Source organism: Heteronotia binoei, chromosome 21, assembly GCF_032191835.1.
Source record: "Heteronotia binoei isolate CCM8104 ecotype False Entrance Well chromosome 21, APGP_CSIRO_Hbin_v1, whole genome shotgun sequence".
In the NCBI taxonomy this organism is placed as follows: Eukaryota; Metazoa; Chordata; class Lepidosauria; order Squamata; family Gekkonidae; genus Heteronotia; species Heteronotia binoei.
Window position 1 is genome coordinate 54,599,527 of NC_083243.1, and position 12,695 is coordinate 54,612,221.

At 42.7% G+C, this 12,695-nt stretch overlaps 1 protein-coding gene across 2 annotated transcripts; it reads right to left on the minus strand.

The window, feature by feature from the left end:
• Window positions 1-598: 598 nt before the first annotated feature.
• On the minus strand, window positions 599-12,378 carry GEMIN2 (gem nuclear organelle associated protein 2). 2 transcript variants are annotated; one of them, XM_060263240.1, is made up of 10 exons: window positions 12,188-12,378; window positions 10,911-10,995; window positions 7,367-7,456; window positions 6,339-6,398; window positions 6,045-6,158; window positions 4,663-4,707; window positions 3,867-3,935; window positions 2,729-2,839; window positions 2,295-2,353; window positions 599-1,072 (listed from the first exon to the last, which is right to left on the minus strand). In XM_060263240.1, the coding sequence occupies exons 1-10, from the start codon at window positions 12,304-12,306 to the stop codon at window positions 1,033-1,035; spliced, it is 792 nt and encodes a 263-aa protein (XP_060119223.1). In that variant the 5' UTR covers window positions 12,307-12,378; the 3' UTR covers window positions 599-1,032. The 2 variants fall into 2 exon arrangements, with proteins under 2 accessions (XP_060119223.1, XP_060119222.1); XM_060263239.1 differs by having other exon boundaries at window positions 2,729-2,866; window positions 12,188-12,369.
• Window positions 12,379-12,695: the final 317 nt, after the last annotated feature.

The window sequence follows — 12,695 nt, forward strand, 5'->3', positions numbered from 1 at the left end:
TGTGTATAAACCTAAACAGTTGCTTGGAACACAATCTAGTCAAGTGCACAGGACAGATATGGCCAGATGCTGCTGGGTCTGCTGTAGCAGATAAATATTTGAATTTTAGTTTTCCTTAATTCTGTAGGCTTAGGGTATTACAGACTATGACATTAAAACAGAAAATAAGTATTCTGCTCAACAGGCTTCAGTGATCTAGATTCAGAGTTAGGAAGCCACAAATAAAACAACTGCAAATTTCTAACAAGCTGTTTTAGCATGATTCTGGTCATTCTCTGTCACCATTTCAAATGTAGGGATTAGTACGGGAATTCAGAGAAACAAAACTCTGGATTTTTTGAAATCAGGGAGTTGAACTAATAATGATTTTGTTTTACTGTATCCACTGATTAAAGTGGTTAATTTGATTTTATAACTATAGCAACATTAATTAGGGAGGTAGGGGAGGGTTAGAAATTTAGACAGTTTGAAACAAACCTGAATACAATTAATAAACTTTGGAAGACTAGAATCCATGTGGGTTGACCAGCTCATGTTATGAACTATAGTAATTTAGAACAGCATGGACCAATACAAAACAGACCTCAAAATGCTCACATTTACAATTCAAGACTTTAAAAAAACTTTATTGTAAATTTTAAAAAGGTCAGATATAATTTTACATTGTTTGATGGGGGATAGGGGAAATCTGTACAGATCTGATTTTTTAAAAACCTGCAGTTTTTTTAACGACTAGTCTCACTCCATGGTTTAACCAGCATGAGCTTATATTTTGGATATAGCGCTCACCGCAGCTTACCAGCAAAGGAGTCTACAAGGAAGTGTTTAGGCACCCTGTTGATATCTTCCAAGCTGAGCTGTCCACTACTGTTGCTAAAATCGTTTTGAATTACTCTTCAGCAAGGTCTTATGGGAATGCAGGGCACAGCTGCAGTTCTTCACCCTTAAGTCACAGAGGAGCTGGTTGATTATTGCATGGCATTCCTCCAAAGTTATTATGAGAGGCCATGCTGCTTTGCTCTCCATGCTTTATCAAGCTGGCTCATCAGCCAGGTCATGCTGGTCAAAATACCTGGAGGGGGGAATAAAAGTAATGAAAACAAATAATTGAGAGGGGGCTTTACATCTAAGACTGAATATGCTAGAGATGCAACTAGTTCCTTCCTTCAACTGAGCAATGGTGCATTAAGGAAGGGACAAAATTACAATATATTTGACTGTCTTCAATAAAAATAGGGAAATTCAGGACTAGACAGAAGGCCAGAAAGCCTGAGTAGAAGCTGAGCATACAGGTGGTTATACTAAGCACAGAATTAAAGCAAAAAGACCTTACATAGGCAATATAAGAGTTTCTAACATGTGAAGGAAAAAAGTGAATTCTATAGTAATTAAATTCTATGGTGAGATTCTCCTGCCCAATTTACAGTACACTCTTGCTCAGAGATCAAAATACATGATCTCTAATGCAAGAGGAAGGATGCTCAAGTGTCACTGCTACTGCTGATTTATTGGTACATGATGCCTATAGTGGCCTTCCCAAACTCATCCATGTCACCTTGGATCACAGGCTGCTAATGACTGAATTCTGTATTTTAAAACTTCAGTTACTGAGCAAACAGTCAAATCAAGGGCCCAAGCCAATTCTGCTAGACAGGTATACTTGTGGTGCTTGGAATACAAAGCTAAAGTTTCCAGCAGGTTACTGAGGAAAACAGCAACTCTGAACAGCGCACGTTGGGTGATTACAGACCGGCAGTTTGGGCCAACTAAGAGATGCCTCTGAAATCAACCCAAAAAATCCTTCCACACACAAACGCCTGCTGCCCTTCCTTGTCCCGTATTCACCCCTGTCCTCCGCAGTGCGACTGAAAAAGCTACCACTTCCAAAGTGGGAGCAAATTTTTGAGCTGCACGCCAGTTGCCTCTTTGGCGCCTGGAAGTGGAAGGGTGCAAGCGAGGCACCTTGGCAGTGTGAAACCGCCAAGCTGCCCCAAGTCGCATCAGTTTTTAAAATTAAAACTTTCAGTGTGCATGAGCGCATTTATGCACGCACATGCACATGACTACTGAAAATGTATGGGGACAGGAATGGTGTGCAATGGCCATCTGAACATGCCCATGTTGCCCCATGGACAGGATGGGGACGGCTTGTGGGGGAGCATGTGGAGGCTTCGGGATGGCTCTTTTTGAGCCATTGCAATTTGGGACACCTCCCATCTGCCCCAAAATGCCTGTTTGTTATCAGCCGTTGTTTCCTTAAATAGCCAACTCAACAGAAACAGTATCTCTCATACCTGCCAACTAAACAAATTAACAAGTTCAGAGCAGATACTCTTTCTTCATTCTTGTTCTCCTACAACAGAGTAAAGCAGAATTAATTCAGCACATGCCTGAAGTTTAGGAAATGTCAACATTCACAATTCTGGACAAATCTGGCAAACATCCAAAACCCCAAATATAAGCTAGTAAACAACAACAGTCACTTAAACATGATAGTATTCAAGGTGCATAAAATGGTGAAATTGATACATTTAACATTCTGTGAATGTCAATCAGAGATCATGGTGAGTACTCAGCATGCTTTTTGTTAGGTTCTGAACTGTCATTCTAAGACGGTATAATGAAAAACACAAAAAATTAACACAAGCCAGATAACTGAATGGAATGACACCCATACACTAGAAAATATTTTCTAAATAATTTTAATTTAATAATTTGCTAAGCTTACCTCCAAGACTCTCACTTCAGAACATCTTCTGGCCAACTGCCGAATCAGGGAGTGAGCCTCTGGTAACAACGGCTTTTCAAGACAGGCCAGCAGAGCATAAAGCCATCTGCCCTGCAGGAATTTAATGGAAGGTGCATCCTGAAAGTAATGTTTCACTACTGGTACTTTATCCAAGCAAAGTGGGGAAAAGCCAACTCTGGAAAAACATACACCCATGAATGTACTGATCCCAATAACATTACTTTAACAGGTCTACAAATTAACCAGCCTGAATAAAAATGATTGTTTTGTAAGTCTATGTCAAATAGATATGCCTGGCATTGTGTACTGGTTAAAATACTAGACGGATCTGGGAGAGCCAAATTCAAATCCCCACTCTGCATGGAAGCTTGCTGGGTGACCTTGGCCCAGTCACTGAACCTAAACTGTCTCACAGAGTTGTGAAGATAAAATGGAAGGGAAGGGACACAATGCTGAAAGCTGCTTTAGGTCCCCACTGGGGAGAAAAGCAGGATATAAACATCTAAAAAAATAAGTCTAATTTAGCCTGTTAACATGTATCTATCCAGGCAAACTGGGTTGTGCTCAAGGTTTTTAAAGAGCAGACATAGAGCATGCAAATTCCATCTTCATAACTGTTGTGTTAACACTAAATTATTTATGTTTCATTTTTGGAGTGTACAGTATTTACAAAGGTTTCTATAAGTTCAGGCAATCATTCTATCTGTAGAGAAAGACCATTCCTTCTTAAAGGATAAACCAACCCAGGATGCAGAAAACAACAGATCCAGAGAAGCATATTGCTGACAAATGGCATGTCAGCAGGGCCATATAATAGTGGCAAAGTTCTAATAATGCTTAAGCTGGCATATCACTAAAAGGGACCCCCTGGCTGGCCAAATGTGCATCTGAGCCCCACACTATGGTTGGAAGGGCTGTAATACAGCAATCTTACTGTCTGGGTCTACTCAGTGCCCGTAACTCTATGATTGTCTCCTGTTCCATGACGGAAGAATGGATAAGGCAGGGATGTAGTAACAAAACCTGTGTTCTAAATATTTCTAACTTTCCTTCAGCGAAACTTCAAGAGAAACAGTTTCCTCCTCTGCTTTTCAAAAGGAACAAAAGTAAAAGTTACCAGTTCTGAAGTAAATTCCTTCTCTGCAAACCAGTTTATCAGATATTCCAAGACACTGGTTACTGTTGCCTTTTAAGAAGGAAGAAAAGCAGATATTAAAAACAACACTTTGTATGGTGCCTCCTTATAGTCTTTGCATTGCATTACCAAATAAGATCTATACTTGTACCTCATGTTTCATGAAACACTAGGTATAATCCAGCAACCAGATGTTTAAATAACTGGCAACTATGGCTTAAGTTCAAATGCAAAGCCCCCATGTGATGCCAATGCAACTTCATATTTTGTGATGCTATGAGATAGCAGCTGGCAGAGTCTGCCCTAAACATTTTTCCCTACTGTTCCACAAACTGGAGGATCAAACTATAAGTGACAAATATTCTTATATGCATAATGCGAACAAATGTACAAATTTGGGTTAACTTATAATTACACTGTGGGTCCAGGTATGCTATAACTTTCAGCAAGCTATCTGTATGATGCTGTTTCGTTTGATAAGAATCATCATGCATTCACTGGACACACTGGGAGGGAGAGTGAGCCTGCTGGCTTTACCCCCTGCTTCTGTGCAACTTCCTGATCATCTGCAGGGGCAGCTGTGCCAAGGAAGTGGCCTTGTGAACTCTCCTTCCCCACTGATCAGGATGGAGAGTTGGAGCAGTTGCTCCTGCAAACAACCAGGGGGGCTGCTGTCACATGCACCAGGCTACCCTTATGGAAGGATGTCTAAATAAGTAACAACACAGCTACAAAGAATTCACCACCAATCCCATTTAAGAAAGATAGTAGCAGATACCTGATTCATTCTGCTAACAATGCTCAGCAATGGAGGAAAGCCAACCTGGAGTGGGGAAGCCATCAGAATATGTAAGAAACAAAAGTACTTATAGGAAATCTAAATGAATGCAAATGTGCAAGCTATCAACTTTTATCAAAGATTTCAGGTTTTCACGGCTGGTAACATCATTAGGGTTTGTAGAATCTTTCGGGATCAAGTGCTGTGTTCTACTGGAGAAAGTTTTCCTTCCAGGTGTTTCGTTCTCAGCTGCGGAGAACATCCTCAGTGGCGTTGCAGCCGGAGCAGGCGCTCAGACCTTCTTGGCTGCTGTGCATTGAGTGGGGCCAGGGCTGCTGGAGAGCTGCTATTTGTAGGCTGGAGGGGGTGTGATGAAAGGGCAATTGGTTTGTGGATGTTCCCATTGTTTGGTGGGGCTTCCTGGAAGGGTAGTGATAAGGAAACTGGCTGTTGAATGTGACCTGTGTTAATTGCTGGGAAGGTTGGAAGGGGTTTGAAGATAAGGAAGATGGTTGTTGACTGTGCTGATTGTTCTGTGGAATTTGCTGGTTGTTCTGAGACTTTCTGCAATTTATAGTCTGTAGGGTGTTTTGCAGAGCTGGGTACCAAGATTGGTGGATGAAAATGCCTTCTTCCTTTCTGTTAAAATTGTGCTGGTGTTTGTAAATCTCAATAGCTTCTCTGTTCAGGCGGGTATGATAATGTGAGACCGTAGAAAGGACTTCAGTTCTTTCAAAGTGGATGACGTGGTCTCCTTCTTGAAGTGCATGTTCAGCTACAGCTGATTTTTCTGGCTGAAACAAGCGACAGTGTCTCTTGTGTTCGGTGAGACGGGTGTTGATACTGCGTTGGGTACTGCCAATGTAGACTGCACCACAGGAGCAGGGTATTTTGTAGACTCCAGGGGTTGAAAGTGGATCTCTCATATCTGTCACCGACCGCATTGGCAAAATTCTCAAATGCCATAATGTTGACACAGTCTTCAAGCCCACACAACAGATCTGCCACATGCTGCGCTCGGCCAAAGATATGAGAGATCCACTTCAAGAAGGAGACCACGTCATCCACTTTGAAAGAACAGAAAGGAAGAAGGCATTTTCATCCACCAATCAGCACAGTCAACAACCATCTTCCTTATCTTCAAACCTTCACACCCCCTCCAGCCTACAAATAGCAGCTCTCCAGCAGCCCTGGCCCCACTCAATGCACAGCAGCCGAGAAGGTCTGAGCGCCTGCTCCGGCTGCAACGCCACTGAGGATGTTCTCCGCAGCTGAGAACAAAACGTCTGGAAGGAAAACTTTCTCCAGTAGAACACGGCACTTGATCCCGAAAGATTCTACAAACCCTAATATCAACTTTTAACTTTGTGCTTTCTACCTACCTGTACATAATCAATTCCTTGATTTTCATCACAGGATACTTGAACACCTGTATTTAAATACAACTTTTCACCCAGACAAAACTTTTTCCAGCCTTCTTCGTCATCTGGTTTGGGCTGCAGAAATCAAGCAAACAAGTTTATTTTCCCTATTTTAATAAAACAAAAATATTGTACCTCCCCAAGATCACACACAAATGTTAATTCTACATTTTTAGTTTATAATAAAGAACTAACCTGTTGTCTATCTCTACTCAATGAGAAGAGAAAAAGAATGGTGCCCCAAAAGATACTCACCATTGTAACGTTACTGTCCAAATGCTGGGATTTCCAGTGGTCCCTGTGTTTGTTCACACTCTGGAAAATTGAAAAAGTAAAATCTCATAAGAACTTTTTCACTACAGTTGCAGTGTTTAGTCCAGTTATTCAGATCAACTGATCAAAAGTTATTCAGATCAACTTCTGACCAACTGAAAAGATGCCCCCAATTATTCAAGCAGATATTTAATAACTGATTTTTTTTAAAAAAAGTACTGATACAAGTTGCAGATGCGAAACAACAGCTGAGAAGAGGCATTTCCTTCACTCTCATACACAAAGACTGCTTGTAATATAGATGAACTACCTAAAAAAATACATGTATTACCTAAAAACAAAATCAAGCCTTTTTCTTTAGAGCTGTTTTTACTCAGATGCAAATTTATAAAGATTTAATGAACTGCCTAATTTCATCAACAGCAAATGATGGGTGTCAGCCTGCATCCTATACTTCCTTTGGATTTGCACACCTCTTTGATCTCTTTTGAGGCAGTGCTCTATTGCATAGTGCACTTCCACTCAGCTACACTGCCTTTTCTGGAGCCAAGAAGTGGCTAGCACAAGAGGAATATGCTCTGCAGTGGAGGACTGCCTCTGCAGATGATGGAGAGGACCGCAAGCAGGAAAAACATATAGGATCTAAGTCCTATCGTCACACAATTTTACTAGTTTTGCAATATTAAGCAAAAATAGAAATGAAAGTGCCCAAAGCCTTATTTCCATAAAATCTTCAAGAAAATAAAATTATGAATGACAGACTTGACCGGTAATTTTTAAATAATTTTTCAGAGTACAAAAGAGTAGACCACAGTAGAACTTTCCCAATTAAAAGTAGCCTCTGAAAAATTAGTCTGAGAATGTAGTGCCTTTTGGATATGGTATTGTAGTAAACTCTCTTGAAAATGGGTAATATCAGATCAGGACATTCCCAAGTAAGAATGGCTGCAAGCCTAGATTAGGAAAAACTGTATATGATTGCTGAATTTCTAGGCCCATGTAGTAGTCACCTGGCGAATGGCTGAAAAGTGAGCCACTTGTTGTTGTTGCCATTTCAGAGTTGGTGAGTATCCTTCAGGGGCAGGGAGGCATCCTGAGAGCTACAAGAAGAAAGGAAGAATAATTAATGCTAGACTGACAATATCAGTTCTGAATTTTTAAGTTCTCATTACCCTATGCATTAATGCTCTCTTCATTACAATCCTGTAGGAAAATCAGGCTGAGAGAGAGAGACTGCTGTACGGCCACACAGCAAGTTCATTCACTATAAATAAGATCAGGGAAAACTCAAACCATATTGAAATAGATGAAACACTCAAAAGTCCAGAACATGGTCTTCTACCTTTGTAACCCCCTTTCTCTATTATGGTATGCCATGTCTTATTTATTTATTTGATTTATATCCCGCCCTCCCCACCGAAGCAGGCTCAGGGCGGCTCACAACATAAAAACATCACAATAGTTAAAAGAATACAAATTATAAAAATAGTACATTCTAGAAAAATTATACATTAAATAATTAAAATCAACATTTCATTTCATTTGGTGCTAGGATCTAGGTACTATGTCTTATTCAATTTTTCAGTCCGACGGCATTCCATCTACGATGTGGCTCCATGTTAATTAAAGGCCTGCTGGAAGAGGATGGTTTTGCAGGCCCTGTGGAACTGGCCAAAGGCCGCACTTCCTCTGGCAGTTGGTTCCACCAGTGGGGGGCAGAGATCGAAAAGGCACTTTCCCTGGTGACTTTCAGTTTGACCTCCTTTGGCCCAGGGATTACCAACAGGTTTTGAGAACCAGATCGGAGTACCCTCTGGGGAATATATGGGGAGAGACGGTCCCTAACGCAGACAGGTCCTCGACCATATAGGGCTTTAAAGGTAATAACCAGCACCTTGTAATGAATCTGGTACACTACTGGCAGCCAGTGCAGTTCCCGCAGCCCCGGCTGTATGTGCTCCCACTTAGGGAGCCCCAATAACAGCTTTGCCGCCGTGTTCTGCACTAGCTGTAGTTTCCGGGTTCGGCACAGGGGCAGCCCCATGTAGAGGGCATTACAATAGTCCAACCTCGAGGTGACTGTTGCATGGATCACTGCTGCCAGGTTGCTGCGGTCCAGGAAGGGGACCAACTGCCTCACCCGCCTAAGATGAAAAAAGCAGATTTAGCAGTGGCTACTATCTGGGCCTCCATTGTCAGGGCAGGCTCCAACAGTACCCCCAAGCTCTTGACCTTGTGCACCATTGTCAGTGGCGCACTGTCAAATGCCGGTAGGGGGATTTCCCTTCCAAGACCACCCCAGCTCTGGCAAAGGACCACTGTTTTCGCTGGATTCAGCTTCAACCTACTCAGCCTGAGCCATCACGCCACAGCCTGCAGCGCCAGATCTAGATTTTCTGGGACACAGACAGGCTGGCCGTCCATCAGTAGATAGAGTTGGGTGTTATCAGCATATTGGTGACAACCCAACCCACCCCACACCTCCGGGCAATCTGGGCAAGGGAGCGTATGTAGATGTTAAACAACATCGGGAAGAGCACCGCCCCCTGTGGCACCCCACAGTTAAGCGGGTGCCTCCGGGACAGGTCTCCCCAAATCACCACCCTTTGTCCCCGACCATCAAGGAAAGAGGAAAGCCATTACAAGGCTGACCCCTGGATCCCTGCGTCAGCGAGGCAGCGGGTCAGTAGCTGATGGTCGACCGTATCAAACACAGCTGATAGGTCCAACAGCATCAACACTGCTGAGCCACCTTGATCCAGTTGCCGCTGGAGGTCATCCACCAGGGTGACCAGCACTGACTCCGTCCCATGACCTGGCCAAAGCCGGATTGGTGGGTGTCTAGAATGGAAGTGTCATCCAGAAAACTCAGCAACCGTAGCGCCACTGCCCTCTCAATAATTTTACCCAAAAAGGGTAAATGCGAGACTGGCCAGTAGTTTGCCAATTCGGCCAGATCTGATGTAGCTTTTTCAAGAGGGGACAGACCACAGCCTCTTTAAGAGGCATTGGAAAAAGCCCCTCCGAGAGAGATCTATTTACAATGTCCCATATAGGATATCTAAGCTCCCTCCAGCAAGCTTTTAATTAGCCAGGAAGGGCAAGGGTCCAGATCATAAGTTGTTGGGCGTACAGTGGAGAGGATTCTGTCGACTTCCTCCAGGCTGAGCATGTCGAAGCAATTCAGAACTGGTCCAGAAGACAGGCCCGGGGCCTTGCGTTCACATACTGTCTCCAATGTGGCGGGGAGGTCGTGACGGAGTGACGAGATTTTATCCGCAAAAAATTCTGTGAAAGCCTCACAGCCTATCTCCAATTCCCTAGCATTTGGCCTGCCCTGAAGCAGTGTTGTAAGGGTCCGAATTGTCCTAAACAATTGTGCCGGGCGTGAATTTGCAGACGCAATCTTGGCTGCAAAGTAAATTTTCTTTGTGGCCTTGACTGCCCTCTCATAAGATCTCATAAACTCTCTATAAGATGTTCTAGTCACTTTGTCTTGAGCACACAGTTTGTTACACTGACTGTTGCACTATTTTCCAATTCTGTAATTTTACTTTTTCTACATTGTTTATTGTGTATTTTGTTGTCTGACTGAATTGTTTTTATATGTTGTAATCTACCTTGAGTCTTAGTGAAAAGGGCACACTATAAATGAAGTAAATAACCCATAGCAATCTAAAGTTTAATACTAGCAAATTGTAACCAATGGGTGGCCTCTAGTGTACTCTGTCATGAGTCATGGGCAGAGGCAGAGCTTTCATAGTGGTGGCAGGCTGCTTCATATGCCAGGACATGGGTCAGAGGTTGCTTCCAGAGCACACCACCTTGTCCTCCCCTATAAAACTAGTTTGCCATGCATTGCATTTATTTTACCTTGGTGGATCAAGAAATAAGAAAGCCCAGCCTTCCTGGCTAGAAATAACTAGCTAAAATCTGTGGACCCCTGACCCAGACAACATTATTTCAAGTTAAAAACAACTCATCAAGATTAAGAGAGAGAAGAGAAGGAATGACTGTATTGTAGAATAAATGAAAACCGATTAGTGGCTGGAACCCCAGAGATACTGAAAATATTGGTCCAGATATTACTTGAAATAGTAGTGTTCAACAACTACTTGGGTCCATATTGCTAACACCTTTTAAGACTGGCCCATATTACACCAATTCCAAGTTTTGTTCTGGAAGATTAGACACCATCTACATGAACTCTGCAAGATGTTAAGTTTTGTTATTGGCAATCTGTAAAACATCTTGCACTATCAGGATGGAGGATAGCCTTGCAGAACATGCTCACTTGAAGTTTTGCTCACTCAGCATATTACTGCCACAGTCTCTTCTTAAATGAACAAGAGGACAGTGTGATATAGGGGCTATAATGTTAGACTGAGATAGGTCAGGAGAGGTTCCAATTCGCTAAACTGTAAAGCTCACTATATGGCCTTACACCAGCCACTGCTGTTGTGTAACTACAATGAGGAGAGAGATTCTCAACATTTATTGCTGCCCTGAGCTCACTGGACCACACAAAATAAATTTTATTTCCCCAGAACTTACTGAAATATTCACTGTCTGTTTCTTTTTCAGTTTTCTTGGGTCTATCTGGGCCACAACAACATCTGGACATTTTGCAGCTTCAATCCTACAAAAAAAAAGCAAATGTCCCAATTTTGTTTTTAATGTCTTCCAGTTTCTGGAGAAGTGCAGAAATTACCCAGGAATTCTTACATATTTTTTACATCTAAAAAGATTCTTTGATATGACTAACACCACAACAATGACCTAAGGAAGTCACCACAGGAAGTCACCTGCAGCAGAAATTTTGAAGGCAATCAAGCCTTTCTCATCATGTCTTTGTTCCTATCTTTTTAATCCAGCATTTTTGGATGGCTTCAGTCTTTGTTTGTTTGTTCTTTTTTGCTATCTTTGTGAAGCTGATTTTTAGGCTGTTTTCTGTTCAGTGGCAGAACTTGTGTTGACAGAGATTACAGAATCAGAACATTTAGTTTCATACTAATTTGATGTATCTGACAAAGTGGGCATGCACATGAAAGCTTATACCCAGAATTAAACTTTGTTGGTCTTAAAGGTGCCACTGGACTCAAAGTTTTTCTATAGAAAAGTAGGAGTAAAGTGTTCCTAATTTAATCCACAAATATTCATATTCTGAAAATCTCCCAGGACCATAGCCTGCCTTGCCAAAACACAGGACCTATGAGGCACCCAACAGGCATTTGTGGACCAAATTCACCTTAGTAGGTCACAAGTTATGTAGTTGATCAAATGGGTGCCTTCTAGCATAACAAGTGAAGCCCAGGGAAAAAGTGCATCTGCATTGCATTAATTTCAATTAATCTTGTATATATTTTACCCCCAGTTATTCAATGATGTGGTACTACTGCCAAGCATCTCCAGACAAGCAATGTTACAGAAGGAGCACAGGCAGTCAGACTATTAATGAAAACAAATGCACCTTTACCCCACAAGCACTGAGTACATACCGCATACCTACAGGGAGCAAGTAGATTCTTCATTAATTTCATATCGACAACAACCCCATTAGATACTAGCTGCCAAATCTAGGCAGAACGTAAAACACCTATTTATCAAGGGAAACTGTGAGCGCACTTGAAGGGGCAACCCGGCCAACACAGGTAACCCTCGGCATCGGCTGAATGATGGCCTTCCTACCACCTTACGGAAGGGATAGCTGCAAGCCTGTCTCCAAAAGGAGGGCCGGATCAATCCACTCACCAGGAACTGACCCATTCCCAACCCTGCTCTTTCTCTGCTCTCCACTGCGGCAGGCGCAGACCCTCTATCAGCCCACTTACTGAACCCGCTTTAAATACTCTTGGGGTGTTCTGGGCGGCACAGTAGGGTCGAAATCCTCCGAGATATCACAATCCTCCACAGGCAAAAGCCGGGGCATCAATTCCTCGACCGCCTCCATTTCACCCCCTCCACCAACACTCTTCGACAGGGAATGCACAACGCATGTGCAAAAAACCGAGGATGCCCATGACGGCACAGCTGCGACCGGAATGCGAAACCAATGCGCCACTCCTCCTGCGCTGGAGACCATAGAGCTGGGATGGGATTGGTGAAAAAGCCCCACCGTTTGACAGAAGATTCTTTCTTAGGGTTTTCCTCGCAAATAAGTGATTTCTTGCATGTGCATTGATTTGCTACTCTCCCGCTTTTTGAACTTTTACTGTGGATTTATGCGAGAGCCGGCGTGGTATAATGAAATGTGGCTTGAATTCTAGCTTTCCACATTCTTCTGTCCCTGCCAATAAAATGGAAATTTTGGATTCTCAAGCCCACAGCAGAAGTTTTGAC

Excerpts from the sequence above, each read along its gene's own strand:
- GEMIN2 (XM_060263239.1), bottom strand. The coding sequence starts at position 12,306 with ATGGAGGCGGTCGAGGAATTGATGCCCCGGCTTTTGCCTGTGGAGGAT. Across the intron at positions 7,457-10,910 it reads AACAGACAGTGAATATTTCA|CTCTCAGGATGCCTCCCTGC; the intron begins GTAAGTTCTGGG and ends TTCTTCTTGTAG. Across the intron at positions 4,708-6,044 it reads AAGGAATTGATTATGTACAG|GTTGGCTTTCCTCCATTGCT; the intron begins GTAGGTAGAAAG and ends TCCCCACTCCAG.